The following is a 21,796-nucleotide window of genomic DNA, read 5'->3' on the forward strand; positions in this document are numbered from 1 at the left end:
CCTCCTGGAGGCCGAGGCAGTAAGGCCCTAGGGAAGAAATATAATGTTTTAAGAAACCTAAGCAACTCCATTTTTGTTTAACACTCTATCTCAGTTCTGCGACTTGACTCGTGATCCATTTTAGCCCCAATGCTAGGAATTTATGACAAAAAGCCATGCACAATTCTTGGAGCCATAGCTGGCATTTGCTTAAGGCAGGTGTTAGCCCCCAAGTGGTGTTGCCCCCCCACCCACCTAGGACTAATAAGAGTTTCTAAACAACCCATTCTTCAGAGCCCGGGGCGAGACATGCCATGCATTCTGTTGGTCCGGGTGTCTCTCGTAACCTTTTTCGGTCCAGCTATGGACCAAGGACATTTTTTCTGTAAAGATCAACCAATCATTATTTGCCCAGTTTAGCTGGCTTTAAATGTAAATGTTAACCAATCATGTAATTTCTTATGTAAAAGTTCCTTGTTTGTTCAATACTATAAAAACGGCCCTGATTCTATGCTCAGGGCCTCTTAGCGTCACCGGTTACCATGTGAGCGGAGGACCAAGCTCGAGCTTGCAATAAGCCGGCTCTTTGTTGCTTACATTGATCGTGGTCTCTGGTGGTACTTGAAATTGAGAAAGGTTTAAATCACAAGAATACACTTTGCATTCGTTCTGAAAACTGTGGTATCAACACATATCATGCACCTGTGGCATACCATACACTCTTGGGGAATTTTTTTCTTTTTTTCTGGTACTGGGGATTGAACCCAAGAAGTTGTATTTACAGGTAAGCACTTTGCCACTGAGCTACATCTCAGCCCTTAATATTGTTTTTTTTTTATTTTACCTAAAATTTTTTTTATTGTGAAAATACTGTACAGAGGGGTTACAATTACATGGGCAAGATAATGAGTACATTTCTTATCAAGCATTGTAGCCTCTTCCTTTGTTTCCCCTTCCATCAGCCCTTACTATTGTTTTAAAAGGTCTTATTGAAGTAGTCTAGGGACCTCCAGGACAGAGAACACACCTGGAGAACAGATACCGTAGGGCCAAATCCATTCCTTTTGACCACTGCTGAACTCTCCAATCCTATCTAGTGCCCCCCTAAACTTCCTCTCAGAGGACAGCTATTCTTTTCTCCCAATGAAACCTGCAGCTTGCCTCTGGAGTCTCAATGCTGTTTCCCTATGCCTAGCCCATTAGCCCTCTCTGGGCCCAAGACATTTCCTTCTCTCCCTGCCCTGTCCCCCCTTTTTTTGTGCCAGTAGTGGGGCCTGGGCACCGCTTAATTTTTTTTTTTTTCCTCACTGAAGGCTGATGGTCTACTACTTAAGCCACAACCCCACTTCCGCTTTTTGGTAGTTAATTGTAAATAAAGTCTCACAGGCTTCCCTGCCCAGGCTAGCATCGAACCATGATCCTGAGATCACCGGCTCCCGGATTTCTTGCCCTTCTGGGGAGGTTTTACCAGGGTTCTATTTAAGTGATTGTGAGTCGTCAACGGCCCATCTTCCCTCCCGGACTGGGCTTCTCGAAGGCTGGTCCCAGCTAGTCCGTCTCGCGGCCGGGCGCCCACTGGAGGGCGTCACCAACAGCGCCGGGTACCGGGCGGCGGCGCGGCCTGGGACCGACACCACGCCGGGCCAGTCGTGTGGGCATACCGTGGAGTTCTTGTGCTGCCGAGCGAGTCTCTCATCCTACCCCCTTTCCAAGCGCGGTGAGTGGACAGGGCACCGGGTCACCTCCTGCCACCCCGGCATTCCCGGAGACCTCTCGGCCGCCCCAGGAGCTCCTCCTCCCGGAATCCGAGAACCGCTAGGCCCCAGGCGCCGGAAACCCCGCAGCGCCAGGTCCGAGAGCCTGAGCCGGAAGTGGCGACTTCCTGCCACGCCCCCAGGCGAGTGGGCGGGGCCTCCGGCTCCGCTGAAAGCCCGGAGTGGATTCGGTCCGCTGCACTCGTGGGTTGGGGATGGGCTGTGTAACCTCTCCGCGTGGGATAACGGGGTCCTCGCTTGCTTAATAAAGCGCTTCCCGCGGGAGTTTTCGTCTTGTTCTTTTTGGATGGGGGGGGATGTCAAATTCTGCTCCTGCCCTTCCCCGGGAACAGGAATCTCTGTCCCATTTCAGTGCTGAGTGACGTGGGCTCTAGAGTCCCTGAGTGTGTTTTGGGGGACTTGGAGATGGGGACCCGGCGCCCCAGTCCTTGCCCGGGGCCGTCCAGCGCTCCCCCAGTCTGCGGCCCTGGCTCCTGTCCTCACTTCCTTCCCCTTTTGGCTCCCGCTCTCGGAGCCGGCGGACGCGGGGAAGGGGGGGAGCGGAAAGGGCGGGAGGGCCCGGGAGCCCGGCGCCGGGAGGGGGTGCAGGGGGGTGCGGAGAAGCCGTGGAGGGGACTCGACCGGGGGCTGGAGATCGTCGGGGACAGCGGCCCGGGACCCGCGCTGCCCCCACCCCTACCGAGCAGGTCAGAGGTAGAGAACCGGGTGACCCTGCCCGTTCCGGTAGCCGTGACCCCCCTCCCCTTACCCCTCCAATGCACCCAGGGCCCCCGTTTTCCATGTCTGTGTCGCCTCCTTCCCCCGGCCTTCCTGCAGGACTCCCATCCGGTTACCTAGACACCCACCCGCGTCCCTTCCCTGCCCCCGCGCTCCCACGCCTGCCTGACTCTCCACCCCCTCGCCCCCGTCTCTCCCCAGGCGCCCCCATGGCCCGACCCCGCTGATTCCTCCACCCGGCCATGCTCCCGCGGCCCCTGCGGCTGCTTCTGGACACGAGCCCCCCCGGGGGAGTCGTGCTGAGCAGCTTCCGGAGCCGAGACCCCGAAGAGGGTGGGGACCCAGGTGGCCGGGCCGTGGGCGGGGGGCAGGAGGAAGAGGAGGAGGAAGAAGAAGAGGTGAGACGCGGGTGGTGGGACATGGGGTCTACGTATTTCGGAGACTCTTCACCTGCCCTCGGTGTGTCTGGGTCCCACCATCTCTTCCTCCCTGCCTGGCTTCTATCTGCGCCTGTCACTGAGTATCTTGCCGGGCTGCTGCGGGTCCTGGCGTCTCTCCGGGTCTCTGAGTCAGTGTGACTCAGGAGCTGCCCTGCGACGGCCTCAAGTCCGGCCCGCTGTGCCTGCGCGGCCCTGGCCGCCCCAGCCTGCCGGCGTGCCAGCCTCGCGGCTGTGGTGTCTCGGGTCCCGGTCTCCCTCCTCGTTTTTGTTTGGCGGGGAGGGGTTTGTTTCCACAGTAACCGGCTCCTCTGACTCTGGGATTGGGGAGGGAACCCTCCGATTTCGTGATCCCTCCTCCTTCCCCTCCCCCCTCCCCCCCAGCCCTTGGGGCTAGAAGGCCTAGAAGCCAAGGCTTTGCACCGTGGAGGGACGATCCCTTCTGAGCTAGGTAGAGTGTAGTAATCTGAGTCCTCAGGGAAAAACAGTGATGGTTTGGGCAGGATTTAAAGCCTAAGGAGAAGCTGGAAGTTAGATTCGGGACCTAGAGGCCCAGGACTCCAGGGTCTAGACTCTGGGTGAAGCGCTGGATTACTGGCAGGGCTGGTTTTTCGGGATCGGTCAGGGGAAGGGCTAGGACCACGTGACTTTGAGTCTATCCCACCAGCGAACATCATCCTCACTTCCCCTTCTCCTTGTACTGGGATTGGAGCCGCTACCTTCAGGGGGTCCCCAGGGCTGAGATAGTGGAAGACTCACCCCAGAACACTCAAGGGGAAGGACTAAGTTTGGGGCTTGTCAGGTTTGGGTGGGGAAGGGTGGGGCTTGTGACTGTGCTTGTGCCTGAGATTTCAGCTACTCAAGGTCTCTTTGCCTTTGGCCTAACTTCCCTCTTCAGCTTTTGCACCCTGTTTCTCTGCCGTGTTGGGGCTCAGCTCTGGGGGGGAGGGGGCTCGAGGGTCTCCAGGAAAAGGGTTCCTGCATTCAGTTGAACCCCTTACTGCAACCCCCTCGCCTACACCGGGCTCTGAGGCGTCTAGGGGGGGGCTGTCTGGGCCCCAGGGGGGGAGACCTGGGGTCATCAGCCCCCCCCACCCCTCGCACTCGCTGGTATTGCCCCCTGCCATCACAGGTGAGGGCCACAGAGGGAGGTGAAGGGCCGGGGATAGAGGGCTGGTGACAGTGTGGGATGGGGTTGGACTGTCTGACTTCCCCTTCTTTGCTTCTCCAGGCTCCTGTGTCTGTCTGGGATGAGGAGGAAGATGGAGCCACCTTTACTGTCACAAGCCGCCAATATAGGCCTCTTGATCCTTTGGTGAGATCATGACACTGGCTTCTCACCTCTGACCCCCTCATCTCCTAGCTCTCTTTCTTTGGCTGTTTTTTTTGGCCAGAGTGCTAGGTTAGAATTCTGGAGTTCAGAGCTGGGCACCTATGGCTCATACCTGTAATCATAGTTATTCAGAAGGCTGAGATCTGAGGAACACAGTTCAGAGCCAGCCTGGGCAGGAAAATCTGTGAGACTTTTTGTTTGTTTGTTTGTTTGTTTTTTTTGGGTCCGGTCGTGGGGCCTGAACTCTGGGCTTGGGCGCTGTCCCTCAGCTCTTCAGCTCAAGGCTAGTGCTCTACCATTACAGCCACAGCGCCACTTCCGGCTTTTTTCGTTTTGCTTATGTGGTACTGAGGAGTCGAACCCAGGGCCTCATGCATGCAAGGCAAGCGCTCTACCACTGAGCCACCTTCCCAGCCCCTCTGTGAGACTCTTATCTCCAATTAACCTCCAGAAAACCAGAAGTGGTGCTATAGCTCAAGTAGTAGAGCACTAGCCTTCAAGAAAAGAGCTCAGGGACAGTGCCCAGCAGAGTTCAAGCTCCACAACTGACAAAAGGCAAAAAAAGAAGAAAAAAAGAATTCTGGAGTTCAGGATTCTGCCATGTTAAGATTTAAGCCAGGTCCTTTACCCTCTCTGAATCTCAACAAAATGAGCTAGATCTGCTTCTAGATCTGGGATTGTTCTAGATATTCAGAAGAAACGGACAGTGACCAGTCTTCTGTGTCCTCCAGGCCCCCATGCCTCCTCCACGATCTTCTCGACGGCTCCGGGCTGGCACTTTGGAGGCCCTGGTCAGACACCTGTTGGATACCCGGACATCAGGGACTGACGTGACTTTCATATCAGCCTTCCTGGCCACCCACCGGGCCTTCACCTCTACGCCTGCCCTGCTTGGGCTTGTGGTTGACAGGTTAGGGTCATAAGGGACTAAGGGTCGTGGAGGTTTCTGGACATCCTAAACCTGGAACATTCCTGCAATGCAGTCAGAACCATAGGAGGTTTGGGAAAATGCACAGGTAGATTGTCTTCCCCTCTCCAGGCTGGAAGCTCTTGAATCTCATCCTCCTGATGAGCTAGAGAGGACAACAGGGTGAGTGACTCCTGACTTGCATCTCAGTCCCCTCTGCCCAAGCTGCATCTGGACCTCTGACTCTTGGTTGATTCCCTTTCTCCCAGGGTAGCCATTTCTGTACTGTCAACCTGGCTGGCCTCTCACCCTGAGGATTTTGGCTCTGAGGTCAAGGGTCAACTTGACCGGCTTGAGAGCTTCCTGCTTCGGACAGGGTATGCAGCAGGGCAGGGTGTTGGGGAGGGCACCGCTGACCTCATCCGCAACCTCCGGTCCCGGGTGGACCCCCACACCCCTGACCTTCCTAAGCCCCCGGCCCTCCCTGGCGACCCCCCTGCTGACCCCACGGATGTCCTGGTGTTCCTCGCTGACCACTTGGCCGAACAGCTGACCCTGCTAGATGCGGTGAGACCCCATGACCCTGACCCCTTACTAGCCTCTCCTTGACTCTAGATCCTTCCCTTGGTTCTAACCCTTCCTGATCCAGTTCCCAGCCTCCTCCATCTACTGTTTTGACCTTTTCCCATCTCCCCTGGGTTGTTACCCCTCAAATCCTGTCACCCTCTGGTTCTCTGGCCACCTGAGATCCTCATGTCCCTGATATTGGAAGGCTCACCTCACTTGATTATGAACTTTAACCTCTGCCCTCTACCCTGCAGGAGCTGTTTCTGAACCTGGTGCCTTCCCAGTGCTTGGGGGGCTTGTGGGGTCACAGAGACCGGCCAGGACATTCCCACCTCTGCCCATCTGTCCGAGCTACTGTCACACAGTTCAACAAGGTGGCAGGGGCAGTGGTTAGCTCTGTCCTGGGGGCCACCCCCACTGGAGATGGGCCTGGAGAGGTGACCATTCGGCCACTCCGGCCCCCTCAGAGGGCCCGGCTCCTGGAGAAATGGATCCGTGTGGCAGAGGTGAGAGGAGATTGCCCTGTTGGGAACCATGATGTAGAGAAGGCGGGGTGGGGTGTTCCACAGCTTCAGTTTTCCTCTTGGACCTTCACAGGAGTGCCGACTGCTCCGAAACTTTTCTTCAGTTTACGCGGTTGTGTCCGCCTTGCAGTCTAGCCCCATCCACAGGCTTCGGTCAGCGTGGGGGGAGGCAGCCAGGTATGAGGGCATGGCACAGAACAGAGGGTGGAAGTTCTCCTGAGAATTGAGGCAGGGGTTGGCTGAGCCAGGCTTGTCTTCAGGGCCACTGTTCTCCCTCCCCAGGGATAGTCTGAGAGTCTTTTCCAGTCTCTGCCAGATTTTCTCCGAGGAGGATAATTATTCCCAGAGCCGGGAACTCCTCATGAAGGTGAGACCCTGCTTTCTGGTTCTCTCAGCCTTCCCTTTGCCTACTTTTCCCCCCATATCTTCTTGCTTTGTCATTGCCAGGAAGTGAAACCACAGTCCTCTCTGGAACCACACTCCAAGAAAGCCCCGAGGTCTGGCTCTCGGGGTGGGGTGAGTGACAGGGCTGTTGGGAGGGACCTGGAAAGAGTCTGGAGTATGTATGAACGAGAACAGACTGGGCTTGAAAGATGAGGCCCAAGGGGTGAGAAGAATGATATCTGTGCTCAGAGGCTGTGGGGAGGAAAATGTAGAGGGACAGAGGGTGTCTGATCCTGACCTCTGACTGCAGGGGGTGGTTCCATACCTTGGCACCTTCCTAAAGGATCTTGTGATGCTGGATGCAGCCTCTAAGGATGAGTTAGAGGTAGGTGTGTATATGTGTGTATATAATGTTCTCACTGTGATGATGTAATAGGTTTGCCTTAGGGTCAGCAAACTTCCCTTCAGAAAGCAGCTGTAAGGCCTAAGGGGCTGACAACTGGGCTCTTGGGCCAGATGGATTTTGTTACTGTAGTGAGTGGCCTAACCTCTTGGGCTTCCGTGGTCTCTAGAAACGCTAACAGCAGTCTGTTGAGGCAAATGAATTTGTATTCAAGTGCTTAGAACCTGGCAAAAATGTCTGCATAGAGAGTTTGCTAAAACAAATATTGAAGGGATATAACTCAGGAGTAGAGTACCTGCCTAACATGCGAAAAGCCCTGGGTTCATTCCTGAATACTGGAAAACTAAAAGTTCCTTACCTTTGTGTGTGTGTGTGTGTGTGTGTGTGTGTGTGTGTGTGTGTGTGTGTCCTTGGCCTTGAACTCAGGGCCCAGATGCTGTCCCTGAATTATTTTGATAATTGTTAATGTTCTACCACTTGAACCACAGCTCTGTGTCTGACTTTTTGGGTACTTAATTGGAGATAAGTCTCACGGGACTTTTCTCCTTAGACTGGCATCAAACTGAGATCCTCAGATCTCAGCCTCCTGAATAGCTAGGATTACAAGCTGAGCTACTGATGGTACCAGGCTCCTTACCTTCTTTGAGTCTCATTTTATCATCTGTGAGGTTAGCTCCATTTTCTACCTCAACTCCAATTTAAAAGGTGAAGTTAAAAAAAAAAACAACCAGGGGCTGGGAAGGTGGCTCAGTGGTAGAGTGCTTGCCTTGCATGCATGAGGTCCTGGGTTCGATTCCTCAGCACCACCTAAGCAGAAAAGGCCGAAAGTGGTGCTGTGGCTCAAGTGGTAGAGTAGCCTTGAGTTCAGGCCCCATGATTGAGGGGGGAAAAAAAAAACCCAAGAACGAAAAAGGAAAGAAACAAGATTGGAGGCATGGTCAAGTGGTAGAGTGCTAACCAATGAGCAAATGTTAGGTATTGAGTTTGAGTTCCTGTCTTGGAATAAGAAAAGAAAAGAAATAAAGGGTGAAGTACTGAGTGCTGGTGATCATGCCTGTAGTTATTCAGGGGGCTGAGATCTGAGGATCTGTTTGAAACCAGCTTAGGCAGGAAAGTCTGTGAGACTTATCTCCAATTAAGTACCAAAAAAAGTCAGAAGTGACTAGGGCGCTGGTAGCTCATGCCTGTAATCCTACCTACTCAAGAGGCTGAGATCTGAGAATCATGGTTCAAAGCCAGCCTGGGCAGCCGGGCGCTGGTGGCTCAAGCCTGTAATCCTAGCTACTCAGGAGGCTGAGATCTGAGGATCGCGGTTCAAAGCCAGCCCGGGCAGGAAAGACCGTGAGACTCCTATCTCCAATAAACCACCAGAAAACCGGAAGTGGCTCTGTAGCTCAAGTGGTAGAGCGCTTGCCTTGAACTGAAGAGCTGAGGGACAACACCCAGGCCCAGAGTTCAAGCCCCACGACCGACAAAAAAAAAAAAAAAAAAAAAAGCCAGCCTGGGCAGAAAAGTCTGCAAGACTCTATCTCCAATTAATCACCAGAAAATCAGAAGTGGGTATAGCACTAGCCTGGAGTAAAAGAATAGCACTCAGGCCCTGATTTCAAGCCCCATGGCTGACAAAAATAAATTTAAAATATCACAAGTTGAGCTGTGACTCATGTGGTAGAGCCCTAGCCTTGAGTGTAAAAACCTAAGAAAAAGTGCTGGGGGTGGGGTGGGGTGGGGGGAGGTGAAGTGGAGAGCTTGGAAATGAGAGATATGAGGGGAAGGGAAAGGATGCCTGGAGGAGTCAGAGAGCCCTGTGATTAGAAGAGACACTCTGTTACCCTACGTGGGATTCCCACTTTCACTCCTATCCCATGGTCTTTGCAGAATGGCTACATCAATTTTGACAAACGGAGAAAGGTGAGAGTTCTGCATGCACTGGATGCTGGATGTCCCATCAGTGTCCAAAGAAGGGGAGGGGGAGGGAAAGCTGGGAGTCTTTATGTTTGGGCTTCTGAAGTCTGAGGACTCTTTTCCAGGAGTTTGCTGTCCTTTCTGAGTTGAGGCGGCTCCAGAATGAATGTCGAGGCTATGACCTCCGACCTGACTCTGATATCCAACAATGGCTCCAGGGACTCCGGCCGCTGACGGAGGCTCAGAGGTGAATAGCTGAGCGAGGTTGGGGTTGTAGGGCTGGATGTTGGGATTGGTGGCAGGTCCTGACCTCTGTCTATTGCTCCCCGCTCCAGTCACCGTGTGTCCTGTGAGGTGGAGCCATCTGGAACCAGTGATCCTCCGGCTCCAAGGGTGCTCCGTCCAACACTAGTCATCTCACAGTGGACAGAGTGAGGGAGGCAGCAGCTGGGGAGGGGAGGGCATTTCTTGGGATTTGTCACTTTTCCTCTGATTCTCTCCATCTCCTGCCACTCCAGCGTTTTAGGCTCTGTTGGAGGCCCCACCCCCCTTGTGGCCTGGGACAGGCCCAGTGTAGGGGGCGATGAGGTATCTGGAACCCCTGCTCCTTTGCTCACCCGATTGGCCCAGGTGAGCACTGCTTTTGATCACTGATTTCAACACTGATCCTGACTCTGATTATTTCTTCCTTAACTTCTCTGACTTCATGACAGTTTCTATGTTGTTTGACCCTAGCATATGAAATGGCCATCTGTCTCATCTCTGGACTCTGCCCTGGAAAACAGTCCCTCTTTGCACACTCCAACGGATCCTAGCCACCTCTCTCCCCCAGCCTCCTCCCCTCGGCCTTCTCGGGGTCACCGCCGCTCAGCCTCCTGTGGCTCCCCACTGAGCGGGGGTACAGGAGAAGGGCCTTTCAGGGGGACTGGATGTGGGGGAGGGGGATCTGGGCCAGGGTCCTCTGATTGCCGAATCATCCGAGTCCAGATGGAGCTGGGCGAAGATGGCAGTGTCTACAAGAGCATCTTGGTGAGGGAGCCTGAGGCTGGGGCTGGGGGAAAAGGAGGGTGGAGTGTAAATGTTGTCTTAGGTTTAGGCAGCCAAGTAGAGTTGATTCTAGTTTTAATTCTGACCTTTGGCTTTAGCAGCTGTTTTTATTTTGGTGGCTACTTTGCACTAACAGCTATGTCTTGTATTTTGGGGGTTCTATGAGACTTCCAGGACCAACAGCAGTTTCCCCACAGGGAAGCAGCCCTGTTACACTGGGCACTATGTGGGCTGGCTTATGGGGTTCGGGGAGCCACCATATGGGGTTTCCTGTTCATTTTAAAGCATTAGACACAGGTAACCTTCTTTTGCTTGGGTAGGTGACTGAGGTTGGAAGGATGGGAACTAGAGATCATCATGGCCAATTTATTGCTCTTCTGGTTTCCTGTCCTGCCAGGTAACAAGCCAGGACAAGGCCCCAAGTGTCATCAGCCGTGTCCTTAAGAAAAACAATCGTGATTCTGCCGTGGCTTCAGAGTTTGAACTGGTACAGCTGCTACCAGGGGAGCGAGGTCAGAGGGCAGGAGGGAAAGCAGGTGGGATGGGGGGTGGTACCATTGTTTCCACATCTGGGCAGTTGTCTGATGACTGTGCTTGACACTCTTCTCTGAACCTGCAGAGCTGACCATTCCGCCCTCAGCTAACGTCTTCTATGCCATGGATGGAGCATCCCATGATTTCCTCCTACGGCGGCGAAGGCCCTCTACTGTCACTCCGGGCTCTGCCAGTGGCCCCTCTGCCTCAGGAACTCCCCCAAGTGAGGGAGGAGGAGGCTCCTTTCCCCGGATCAAGGCTACAGGGAGGAAGATTGCACGCGCGCTATTCTGATGAGGAAACCCTGTTGACTTAACAGAAGTCATGGATGGTGTTCATACCAGATGTGGGGAGCCATCTTGAAAGGTGGCAGTTGTAACTCATGAGACAGAAATTCTGAGAGGTGGCCAGCTACCCTGGGGCAGTGAAGTGCCACTTGTTTACCAAACTGCTAAGAATAAACCCATGTGGGAGCGGGTAATCTTGTACACAAGATGGATACCTTTGGCAGCTCCTCACCTCTGATGAATGTGGCACACAGATAATATGGGAAAATGCACTGGTTTCTGATTCCTGCCACATTCTAGCATGTGAAGGGCCAAGGAAAGGCCTAGAGTAGGGCAGGGGAAGGAAAGGCCTAGAGGCTCTGAGCCCCAGGGCAGAGAGGAATGGCCAGTAGGTTCTAATACTTCCCTTTCCCCATTCTGGGGATTACTGTCACTGTGACACTAAGATAATAAACCAAAACACTACCTGACTTTATCTCTATTCTTGCAACACATCCTTGAACGGGTTGCTGGGCGTGGGAATGGGGGTGGAGAGTTGGCTGAGGGTAGAAGCCAGGGAACATGAACGGGTACAATGTCTTCTACTCCCATGAGGAGCTCAAAGCAATGTATGAAAAATAGTTTCCTCAGAACAGTTCATTCCTCTCGTGACCTCTTCATTCTCGGTTGCTTACTGCCTCTCACCTTTCATAGACCCATGTGAAGCAGAAGCCACCAGATGAAAATGATGGCTATGAAGAACTTCCTTGGAGTCACCTTTGTAAGACACAATTCTAGCACCAAGATAAAGAACACCTTTGTGGACAACACATATTTAGAAGGGATTTTAAGTCACATTCAAAATATTCTAGGAAGAGAGGCTGAAAAGAAAAGATGTCAGGGTTGGCTGGGTGCTGGTGCTCATGCCTGTAATCCTAGCCATTCAGGAGGCTGAGATCTGAGGATTGAGGTTCAAAGCCAGGCTGGGCAGGAAAGTGCATAAGATTGTTATCTCCAATTAGCCACCAGAAAACCAGAAATGGTGCTGTAGCTCAAAGTGGTAGAGTGCTAGCCTTGAGCAGAAGAACTGAGGGACAGCATCCAGGCCCTGAGTTCAAGCCCCACAACTAACAAAAACAAGGGATGGAGGTTTGGCTCAAGTGATAGAGCATCTGTCTAGCAAGCAGGAGACCCTAAGTTCCCTAATATGGCCCAAAAAAGGCCATATATGTCATATATGGAAAAAGCAGGTTTAAAACATTCAAATTAGATTCAAGAAAGATAGCTGGGCCCTGGTGTAATCCTAGCTACTCAGGAGGTTGAGATCTCAGGATCAAGGTTCAAAACCAGCCTGGGCAGGAAAGTCAGTGAGACTCTTGTCTTCAATATCAGAAAAAGCCAGAAGTGTGCTGTGGCTCAAGCAGTAGAGTGCTAGCCTTGAGCACAAAGAGGATCAGGAACAGCACCCAGGCCTTGAGTTCAAGCCCCAGGACCAGAAAAAAAAAAAAAAAAGACACCTAGGGAGGAATGTAAGTGGTGTATTATATCTATGGTGGAAGGGGCTAGAGGAATGGATGGAAATATGACTGAAGAGGCCAGACAGAAAACAAAGCCAGGTGTTTAAAAATTTTATTAGCTACTATAATATAGTCCCTAAAGCTGCCTCATTCCCACCCCTCCCTTCCCCTCCCCCCACTATGGGGGTCAGGCCTTCCCAGGAGCTCCTGCCTTTGCTGCCTGGGCTCGCTGGAACTCCTGCTGCAGCTGGGCTAGGGTCTCCCTCTGTTGCTCTGACTGCCGCTCAAGGTCTCGAAGCTGGGATTCATATCGCTTACTGAGGAGAAGAAAGGAAGACAAGCAGAAAAATTGAAATTAGTGGGGCTCATTGAGAGAGCTGAAGGCAAGAAAGTCATTGGTGGAAAACTGGAGGTCTAAGGGAGGGGAAGGGGAAACTGGACTGCTGGGGACAGATGGAGAACTACAATATATAGGTGAGGTGAGCACAGGTTGGTGGGACAGACTTACATTTCAGCTGTGATATAGTCCAGCCTCTTTCCCACTGTGGCCCGAGCCTCTCCCAGCTCTTGTTTGACCAGCACTGGACCCAGAAGTTTGAACACTACATTGGACCCATCCAGCAGAGCCAGCTCCTGATGGAGGAAGAGAACACGGCCGATTGAACCATAGCCAGCACAGGTAAGTCTTTCTCGCCCCCCGGAATCCCAGTTTCTCACCTCCTTCACGATGTTATTTTCTGTTAGTTGTGCCTCAAGCTTCTGCCTTCCTGACATGGATTTACTCAAGTCTGAGGTATTGGGGGAGAAAAGTGATTAGGAACATGAAATGTGTCAGAGACCCCCACAATCCCATCCCGAAGAAAATGGACGTGAGGGAGTAGAGATAGACGAAGTCAGCGGTGGATGAATACTGAGGCGAGAAGCAAGCGCAGGCGGGGACCCGGACGGGACAGGAATCTTTATCTTGACATGGCTCTGGGGTCTGAGTGGATTGGGATGGGGCCACGCCCCTTACCTTTCTGTAGCTGTTGGTATTTCTCCACTTCTCCCTGCAGCTTCTTTTGGATCAGCTCAGCCATGGCGAGGATGAAAGTCTGCGGGGAGTGGGAGGGGTGCGCTGGGTCTGAAGATCAGGAAGGTACCCGAGGTCCCTTTTCTGGACTGGCCTGCAGAAATGACAGCTCTTGTGAGGAGCAGACCCTTGGAAACACCGAGGGCTCTCCTCGCCTTGGATCTCGACACTATCCCAGCTTCGGGACAGCAGGAGCGAAGCCAGACCTCCCCAAACCCTCCGACCCAAACCCTATCCCACTCACGTTCTCCCGTCTGTATTAGAACCCGGAAGTAAACAGGGAATGCTGGGAAAAGACCACGCCTGAAGCTGCTTTATGAACCGATGCTGGGAAATGTAGTTCTAACATGTTCAACGAGTGTCATTCTACCAAAGAGAGGGGACTCGAGCTGCTTTAGGTGAGGTAATGAAGTTAATCTGAAAGAAGAGGCTGCCTTGTGTCCTGTTCCTGGCAACCGACTGGCCTTTTATCCATTCAGTCGTAAATTGTAGCTCGGGAGCGCAGGCCCCGCCTGTCAAAGGCATGCCCTCACTCAGGATGGCGGCTGGATGCCTTCAGTCCTGGCAAGGCGCTGATTGGGTGAAGGCCAGAGGACTTCCGGAAGTTTGCAAAAGCGGACGGTGTTACTGCTCTGGGGAGTTTTTGCACGTGGATCGTTGTTCGGGTGGGCGAGATGGAGACAGCCCCCGCGCCCGGCAAGGATGTTCCACCCAAGAAAGACAAACTTCAGGCCAAGAGAAAGGTAGAGGCCCTAGATGTTTTTTTTTTTAGTTGCGGGGTTTGAGGTTCGTGACGTGGGCTACGAAGTACTAGAGCGTCTGATCTGCTCTTAGAAACCGCGGCGATATTGGGAGGAAGAGAGCACTCCGACCGCTACCGGGGCTTCTCCAGGGCCTCCGGCTAAGAAGAGGAATCAGGAGTTCCGTCCCCAGAGGCCAAAGAATAGTGGTGTCTCAAAGAAGTCTCGGATCTCCAAGACGCCCCAGGTCCCCAGGAAGGCCCGTGATCAGAAGAAGCCACAGCGCAGTCTGTCGGGGGTGAGCCTGGGACCTGATGAGATTGTGAAGCAAGACGCCTTGTGCTTTGACAGTGAGAGTTCTGGGGACACCCATAACTTGCTAGTTAATTGTCACTTTCCTTCACCAGGCCCAGGACCCATTCCCAGGCCCCGCCCCCGCCCCTGTGGAGGAGGCCCAGAAGTTCCGTCGTATTGACAAATCAAAAAAGGTGAGGACCAGTTATAGTGTGGGAATGGGTTGAAGGAGGAGTGTCTTTGGATGAGTGTCTTTGGAGACTGGGCCAGGAGGCTCTCCTGTGACTCTGCCTGTCCTCAGGTACTTCTACTTATCTCCCATCAACAATGTTATAGATCCCACATTCTAAGACCAAAACCCGAAGCAAACTTGAGGTGGCTGAAGCTGAGGAAGAAGAGGCAAGTGTCAGAGCTGCTCGTTCTGAACTGCTGCTTGTTGAGGAACCTGGGTGAGTCCACCCTAATCTGGGCCTTGCTCACCCCAGTTTACATGACTTCTCATTTATATATTGGTTTGCAGATTTCATATTGAGAAGCTTTACTGCCTTCCATTTTGGCTTTCAGGTTTCTAGAAGGCGAGGATGGGGAAGACACAGCGAAGATACTCCAGACTGACATTGTGGAGGCTGTGGACATTGCAAGTGCTGCCAAGGTGGGTCTGAGGAGGAGGAGGATAGTCCATGAGCGCAACACCAAAAAGAATAGCACGGTGGTTTACTGAGGGGAAGCCATTCTTTTCTTGATTTTTTTTTTTTCTTTTTTCTACTCTTTCTTAGCACTTTAATTTGAATCTTCGACAGTTTGGACCTTACAGACTGAACTATTCTCAGACTGGGAGGTAAAGTTGAATTCTGGCTTTTTTCTTTTTCCTTTTTTGTGTCAGTGCTGGAGCTTGAACTCAGGACCTGGGTACATACCCTTAGCTTTTTCACTTGAGCAACAGCTCTACTTCCTGGGCTGGCTTCAAACCACAATCCTCAGATCTCAGGCATGAACCACCAGCACCCCTCCTTCTCCCCCTTCCCTCCCCACCTCCTTCTTTCTCCCTTTCTTTCTTTGGTAGTGGTGATGGGACTTGAGCCAAGGGTCTTGTTCATAATAAAGATGCTGGGCCACTGAGCTACTTTCCTAGCCTTCAGTGACTCTTGAACTTGTCATGTTTCCTTAACCTCACTGGCTGTGCCATATGTGTTTCGATTGTTGATGAGGAGATTGAACATCTACAGGAACACATCTCCTCTTCCCTGGAGAGAAGCTAGCATGAGGAAGACCTCAAAATATTTGAGTCACAGTGCTGCCTTGCATTCATACCATGCCTTTCCTTCATCTCCAATAGACACCTGGCTTTTGGAGGGCGTCGGGGTCATGTGGCTGCCCTCGATTGGGTGACAAAGAAGCTCACATGTGAAATCAACGTCATGGAGGCAGTGCGGGACATCCAGTCAGTGTCTTCTCTGTTGTTGGTCAGTGGGGGGTGAGAACAGCCATTCCATTGAGTGACAACCTGGGATCCCATTTCCCATTGAACCACTCTTCTTTTCCCCCCAGGTTTCTCCATTCTGAGACACTCTTTGCTGTTGCTCAGAACCGCTGGCTTTACATCTATGACAACCAGGGCATCGAGCTCCATTGCATCCGCCGCTGTGACCGAGTTACACGGCTTGAATTCCTGCCCTTCCACTTCCTCCTGGCCACAGCTGTGAGTGGCTATGGAATATAGGGCCTGATGGCACTCGTTGGGAATCTTTTTCCTCTAGGGCTTCAGTAGAGGGAAGACAATACAGCCCCCCCCCCAACTCAGTTATTCCCTCGTTCTCAGTCAGAGACAGGATTTCTGACCTACTTGGATGTGTCAGTGGGGAAGATTGTGGCAGCTCTGAATGCTCGGGCTGGACGGCTGAGTGTCATGGCTCAGAACCCTTACAATGCTGTCATCCACCTTGGACACAGTAATGGTGAGTCCTGTGGCTTGCTTTTTGGGGGGACAGTCCTTGAGATTAAGCATCTTGTCATATAAGCCACATCTCCAGCTCCTTTTATGCCTTGGTTATTTTGGGCCTACCAAGCCTGGGCTGCAATTCCCCAATTTGTGCTTTTCCATGTCACTAGAGATGACAGATGTGCCCAGCCACAGATTGAGATGGAGTCTTGTCAACTTTTGTTTTTGCCAGTACTGGGGCTTGAACTCTGGGCCTGGTCACTGTCCCTCGGCTCCTTTTGCTCAAGGCTAGCATTCTACCACTTGAACCACAGTGCCACTTCCAGCCTTTTCTGTTTATAGTACTGAGGAATTGAACCCAGGGCTTCATGCATGCTACACAAGCACTCTATCACTAAGCCCCATTTCCAGCTTTTTGTTGGCTAGCTGGAGGTAAGTCTCCGATTTGTCTTCCCAGGCTCCCTTTGAACTTTGATCATCAGCTCTCAGTCTCCTGAGTAGCTAGGATTTACAAGTGTGATCCACCAACCCCTGGTCCTTTACCTGTTTAATAGTCAAAGGTGTTGTGTTGATAATCCTAATTCTTTTTTTTCCAGGTACTGTGTCTTTATGGAGTCCAGCTGTGAAGGAGCCACTGGCAAAGATTCTTTGTCACCGTGGTGCAGTCCGGGCTGTGGCAGTAGATTCTACAGGCACGTAAGTCACTTGTTTGAAGATGAGGTATTTGGGTCATGGACTTCACTTTGGCTGCTGGGCATAGGTTCTGGGTTACCACTCACCAGTCATATAAGTGTGGGCACATAGCTTTTTTTTTTTTTTTTTTTTTTTGGGTCCAGTCGTGGGCCTGAACTCTGGGCCTGGGCGCTGTCCCTCAGCTCTTCAGCTCAAGGCTAGCACTCTACCATTTGAGCCACAGTGCCACTTCTGGCTTTTTTCTTTTTGCTTATGTGGTGCTGAGGAATCGAACCCAGGGCCTCATGCATGCAAGGCAAGCGCTCTACCACTGAGCCACCTTCCCAGCCCTGGGCACATAGCTTTTAACCTCTGTGTGCCAGTTCCTAATCCTGAGTGGAGATATGAGTCTAATTCGGGGTCATCTTAGAAAGATAAATATTTTAGGCTTTGCTCAACAAAGAGGTACTTAAATAGCAGTAGAAAAAGTAATTGTTAAAATATCTTTTTCTTTTAATTTTTGCCAGTCCTGGGTTTGAATTTAGGGCCTGGGCACTGTCCCTGAGCTCCTTGTGCTCAAGGTTAGTGCACTTGGGTCACAGCGCCACTTCCAACTTTTTCGGTTTATGTGGTATTGAGGAATTGAAGGACTTTACACATGTTAAGCAAGCACTCTATGGGCTGGGAAGGTGGCTTAGTGGTAGAGCGCTTGCCTTGCATGCCTGAGGCCCTGGGTTCGATTCCTCAGTACCACATAAGCAAAAAGAAAAAAGCCAGAAGTGGCACTGTGGCTCAAGTGGTAGAGCACTAGCCTTGAGCTAAAGAGCTGAGGGACAGTGCCCAGGCCCAGAGTTCAGGCCCCATGACCAGACCCCCCAAAAAACAAGAAGTCTTTTAAATGGTGAAAATTTAAAATATAATGACCATCTCTATTCTTGGAATATTAGACTCCATTTCGGGGGGAGGGGGGGATGGGCGGGGGCAGGGTCAGTTGTAGGGCTTGAACTCAGGGCCTGAGCTCTTTTGCTCAAAGCTAACACAACTCCATTTCTGATTTTGAGTGGTTAATTGGAAATAAGCATCTTACTTTTATCAATGGATTTTTTCTGCCTAGACTAGCTTTGAACCATGATTCTTAATCTCAGTCTCCTGAGTAGCTAGGGTTACACTGGCACCTGGCTCTTTTTCTCTCTCTTTTTGTTTCCTTTCCAGTACTGGGGTTTGAACTACAGGTCTTGAAGTCTTAGTTTTTTGTTGTTTTTTTTTTCTCTACCACTTGAGCCATGTCCAGTCCAGCAGTTTGCTGATTAGAGTTTCACAGACTTTCCTGTCCCAGCTGGCTTCAAACTGTGATTCTGAGATCTCAGCCTTGTGAGTAGCTAGGATTACAGGTGTGAGTCACCAGTGTCCAACTGACGGATCAAAATCTTCAAACGTTACTGTTAATGTGAATCTCTGAAGAAACCCATCTGAGGGCTGGGAAGTTGGCTCAGTGGTAAAGCACTTGCCTTGCATGCTTGAGGCCCTGAGTTCGATTCCTCAGCACCACATAGGCAAAAAGAAAAAAGCCAGAAGTGGCGCTGTGGCTCAAGTGGTAGAGTGCTAGCCTTGAGCTGAAGAGCTGAGGGACAGCGCTCAGGCTCAGAGTTCAGGCCCCACGTCTGGACCCAAAAAAAAAGAAACCCATCTGAGGCTGTGTTCAATCAGAGTACTGCCAAACAAAGGCAGGTGGCTACCAACTTAATGATCCTTTCAGGTTAAGACCCCTTGGCTTTCATAATTGTATCTTTGGGAAAAATGATTTGGTTCTGTCCTTTTTACTTCCTAGCTGTGCTCGCTTGGCTCTGGAGAGTGAAGAATCTTATCTAAGCTTTCTGTTATTTGTGCACAGATTGCCTGGGCTAGCCACTGTGCCCAAGTCTTGATCACTTAGTTCACTGAGACATAGGATTTTCAACACTGTGATTCTGGACAGCTCTGGTCTTTGATCTTAGGCCTGTCTCTGCTTATCCCTGGTCCTCATCAGCAGCTCTTCTGGCAGGCTCTGCAGGCCATGGGCTTTGGGTGAAGCTGGCCTTTTCCAATTCCTCAAGGTGCTTTCTGAAGTTTACAGTGGCATCTAAGTGGATTGGCTTGTCAAGACCAACTTGCCATTTGCAATTTAGTAGTCTAGCAGTGTGACCTTGAATGCTATCTAGTTGCTGGGCTGGTATTTACCTTGGGGTGGGTTATTTATTGAGGAGAACCTGTGTTGCAAACTGCTGCAAGCGCCTTAACCCATTGCGACCACCTTAACCCACTGTGACTGGGCGCTGGGAACAAGGCAGTGACAGAAGCCAGACCGTGAAACTGGTTTTGGGGCACCAGGGGGCCTGTCCCTCTCGCTAGCAACAGACACCCCAAGATCCCATTAAAAGGGTCTTTATTGATTTTGGGACAGGGTAGTAGATGCAGAAAGTCAGGTAGCGATTTCTTTGAAGTTACAGACACCAGCATGTGAAACATTCCTAGGATGAGTGACTTCCTGAGCTTAGAAAGTAAAGGCAGGCAGCAAACAACCAAGGTCCAGGAAAGTCTAGGTTCTGATTAAATCTCTGTAATGCTAGAAGAGATCGATATTTTTCAGACTATTCCCAGCCTTCTGGGAATTAAGAAAATGGCATATTAATTCTTATGAACAGAGCTCATGGTTCAGCATTTACAGATTCCCACAAACTGGTATTTGCCCTGGAGTTGAGCCATTGGTTTGCCCAAGAGTTTTGCTGGACCCCACAGTCATTCCTGGTTTTCACTACATATGCATGATCTTCAGTTCCGCACTACTGTACTACTGGCTTTTTTGCTCAGGTTGTCCTGTCAGAAACACAGCTGGCCCTCTTGGGTCCCTGGTAACTTCCAAGGTGAATCTCTCTCACAGTAACTGTTTGGTCCCTTCCTGGGTCACAACAGAGGCCTAAGGAAAGAATCATTGGCCCTTTGACAAACACGTCCTCTGGCCTGGTTAATTCCCCTTTTCAGCTTCCTTCTCCACAGAACAACTTGAACTAGAACTTCCAATCTCTGAAAGTAATCTACTTACATAGTGAATTATTCTTGGAAAAGATTTGGTAACCAGTGTTGCAGGGAAAGCAGAGACAGTGAGCTGAGTTGTACTTTGCTACTTTCTTTTTTTAAAAATTTTTATTTTTTATTTTTATTGTGAAAATACTGTACGGAGAGGTTACAATTACATGGCTGCAGGCCTTAGTGCTGACAGATGAATTGATTCCCTCTTCTCCCCCCAGATACATGGCTACCTCTGGCCTGGACCACCAGCTGAAGATTTTTGACTTGCGAGGGACATTCCAGCCCTTGAGTGCTCGGACCTTGCCCCAGGGAGCAGGGCACGTGGCCTTTTCCCAGCGGGGACTGTTGGTTGCGGGCATGGGTGACGTTGTCAACATATGGGCAGGGCAGGGCAAGGCCAGCCCACCCTCCCTGGAGCAGCCCTACCTCACTCACCGGCTCTCAGGCCATGTGCATGATCTTCAGTTCTGCTCCTTTGAAGATGTGCTGGGAGTTGGGCACAGTGGGGGAATCACCAGCATGCTGGTCCCTGGTAAGTGGGCTAGGGGACAGACAATGCAGAAAGTGACAACTGGGTAAAATGTATGTGGGCCTGAAACAGTCAAGAGTGGGTAGGGAACATGGTTAGGCTGGAGCTAAAGGACTAGATTCTTCCTTATGGTTTCCTCTCCTTCCCTGCCAGGGGCTGCTGAGCCCAACTTTGATGGCCTGGAGAATAACCCATACAGGAGCCGGAAACAGCGCCAGGAATGGGAGGTGAAGGCCTTGTTGGAGAAGGTGAGCTACCTGCTGGAGCCAAGTGTTTCGGTTCAGGCTAGGAGAAAAAGAGAGCTCAGTGATCCCATATCTGGGGTTTTTGGCGAGATAGGGTTCAGCAGTCTCTTTGGCCTTTGTGCCTTCCTGGTGTTACCTTCCTGTGGCTCATTAATCCATACCTGTCCCTCTGTGACACTTTCAGGTACCTGCAGAGCTCATCTGTCTGGACCCCCGAGCTCTGGCAGAGGTAGATGTCATCTCTTTGGAGCAAGCAAAGAAGGAGCGGATAGAGAGGCTGGTATGGAGTAGCACCTGAGCTTCGAGACCCTTCTCCCACCCTACATTCCTCCCTTTACTCTGGGCTTGCCCCCGGTTCTATGTCTCAGGAGATAGTTGTTACTAATTTTACTCCTGTCCACCCCCTCAGGGTTATGACCCAGATGCCAAGGCTCCCTTCCAGCCCAAGCTGAAGCAGAAGGGCCGCAGCTCCACAGCAAGTCTGGTGAAGAGGAAGAAGAAGGTCATGGACAAGGAGCACAGGGTAAAGGAACCTTGGGGTTCGCCTGGCCTCCCAGTCTGCATCTTTCTCCTGCTTATATGTCAGATCTTGCTAGCAGCCACTGGTCACCTCTCCCTGTGTCCCCTCACTTGTTTCTAGGACAAAGTCAGACAGAGTCTTGAGCAGCAACAGAAGCAACAGCAGAAACAAGAGAAAGCTAAGCCCACAGGGGCCCGACCATCTGCACTGGACAGATTTGTGCGCTGAGCCAGGCTCCAGGGTGGCCTGGGAACAACCTCTTCCTAAGATCACCTGCAGGGAAGTAACTATTTCCTGCAATGAGGGGACATGTGTCCCTTTTCCCAACTGTGTAGACAACTGGTTCCTTGTGTGGGCTGGTATTAAAGAAAACAAGGTTTTTGTAATATGCCTCAAATGTCCTGTGGACCTCTACTGCCCTTTG

General features: G+C 51.5%; 3 protein-coding genes across 7 annotated transcripts; 2 read left to right on the plus strand and 1 right to left on the minus strand.

The window, feature by feature from the left end:
• Positions 1-2,333: 2,333 nt before the first annotated feature.
• Rgl2 (ral guanine nucleotide dissociation stimulator like 2) lies at positions 2,334-11,274 on the plus strand. Of its 5 annotated transcripts, none has more exons than XM_070023984.1 (18): positions 2,334-2,440; positions 2,673-2,869; positions 4,140-4,223; positions 4,973-5,151; positions 5,281-5,331; positions 5,418-5,715; positions 5,970-6,221; positions 6,313-6,416; positions 6,522-6,606; positions 6,687-6,755; positions 6,934-7,008; positions 8,905-8,937; positions 9,057-9,178; positions 9,267-9,362; positions 9,450-9,561; positions 9,667-9,960; positions 10,376-10,490; positions 10,598-11,274. In XM_070023984.1, the coding sequence occupies exons 2-18, from the start codon at positions 2,714-2,716 to the stop codon at positions 10,804-10,806; spliced, it is 2,334 nt and encodes a 777-aa protein (XP_069880085.1). In that variant the 5' UTR covers positions 2,334-2,440; positions 2,673-2,713; the 3' UTR covers positions 10,807-11,274. The 5 variants fall into 5 exon arrangements, with proteins under 5 accessions (XP_069880085.1, XP_069880084.1, XP_069880088.1 ...); XM_070023983.1 differs by having other exon boundaries at positions 2,345-2,447; XM_070023987.1 differs by lacking the exon at positions 2,673-2,869 and having other exon boundaries at positions 2,355-2,447.
• Positions 11,275-12,390: 1,116 nt separating this feature from the next.
• On the minus strand, positions 12,391-13,708 carry Pfdn6 (prefoldin subunit 6). The gene is made up of 5 exons (XM_070023385.1): positions 13,612-13,708; positions 13,311-13,461; positions 13,013-13,083; positions 12,804-12,928; positions 12,391-12,612 (listed from the first exon to the last, which is right to left on the minus strand). Exons 2-5 carry the CDS (start codon positions 13,372-13,374, stop codon positions 12,483-12,485), a joined length of 390 nt encoding a protein of 129 aa, XP_069879486.1. The 5' UTR covers positions 13,375-13,461; positions 13,612-13,708; the 3' UTR covers positions 12,391-12,482.
• A 265-nt stretch (positions 13,709-13,973) lies between these two features.
• Positions 13,974-21,758, plus strand: Wdr46 (WD repeat domain 46). The gene is made up of 15 exons (XM_070023994.1): positions 13,974-14,110; positions 14,202-14,405; positions 14,515-14,595; positions 14,738-14,850; positions 14,966-15,053; positions 15,178-15,239; positions 15,738-15,842; positions 15,950-16,100; positions 16,221-16,356; positions 16,937-17,036; positions 20,297-20,610; positions 20,761-20,855; positions 21,037-21,132; positions 21,262-21,375; positions 21,493-21,758. Exons 1-15 carry the CDS (start codon positions 14,042-14,044, stop codon positions 21,598-21,600), a joined length of 1,836 nt encoding a protein of 611 aa, XP_069880095.1. The 5' UTR covers positions 13,974-14,041; the 3' UTR covers positions 21,601-21,758.
• The last annotated feature ends 38 nt before the right edge of the window (positions 21,759-21,796 follow it).

Source organism: Dipodomys merriami, unplaced genomic scaffold, assembly GCF_024711535.1.
Source record: "Dipodomys merriami isolate MVZ:Mamm:240054 unplaced genomic scaffold, mDipMer1.0.p SCAF_16, whole genome shotgun sequence".
Classification (NCBI taxonomy): domain Eukaryota; kingdom Metazoa; phylum Chordata; class Mammalia; order Rodentia; family Heteromyidae; genus Dipodomys; species Dipodomys merriami.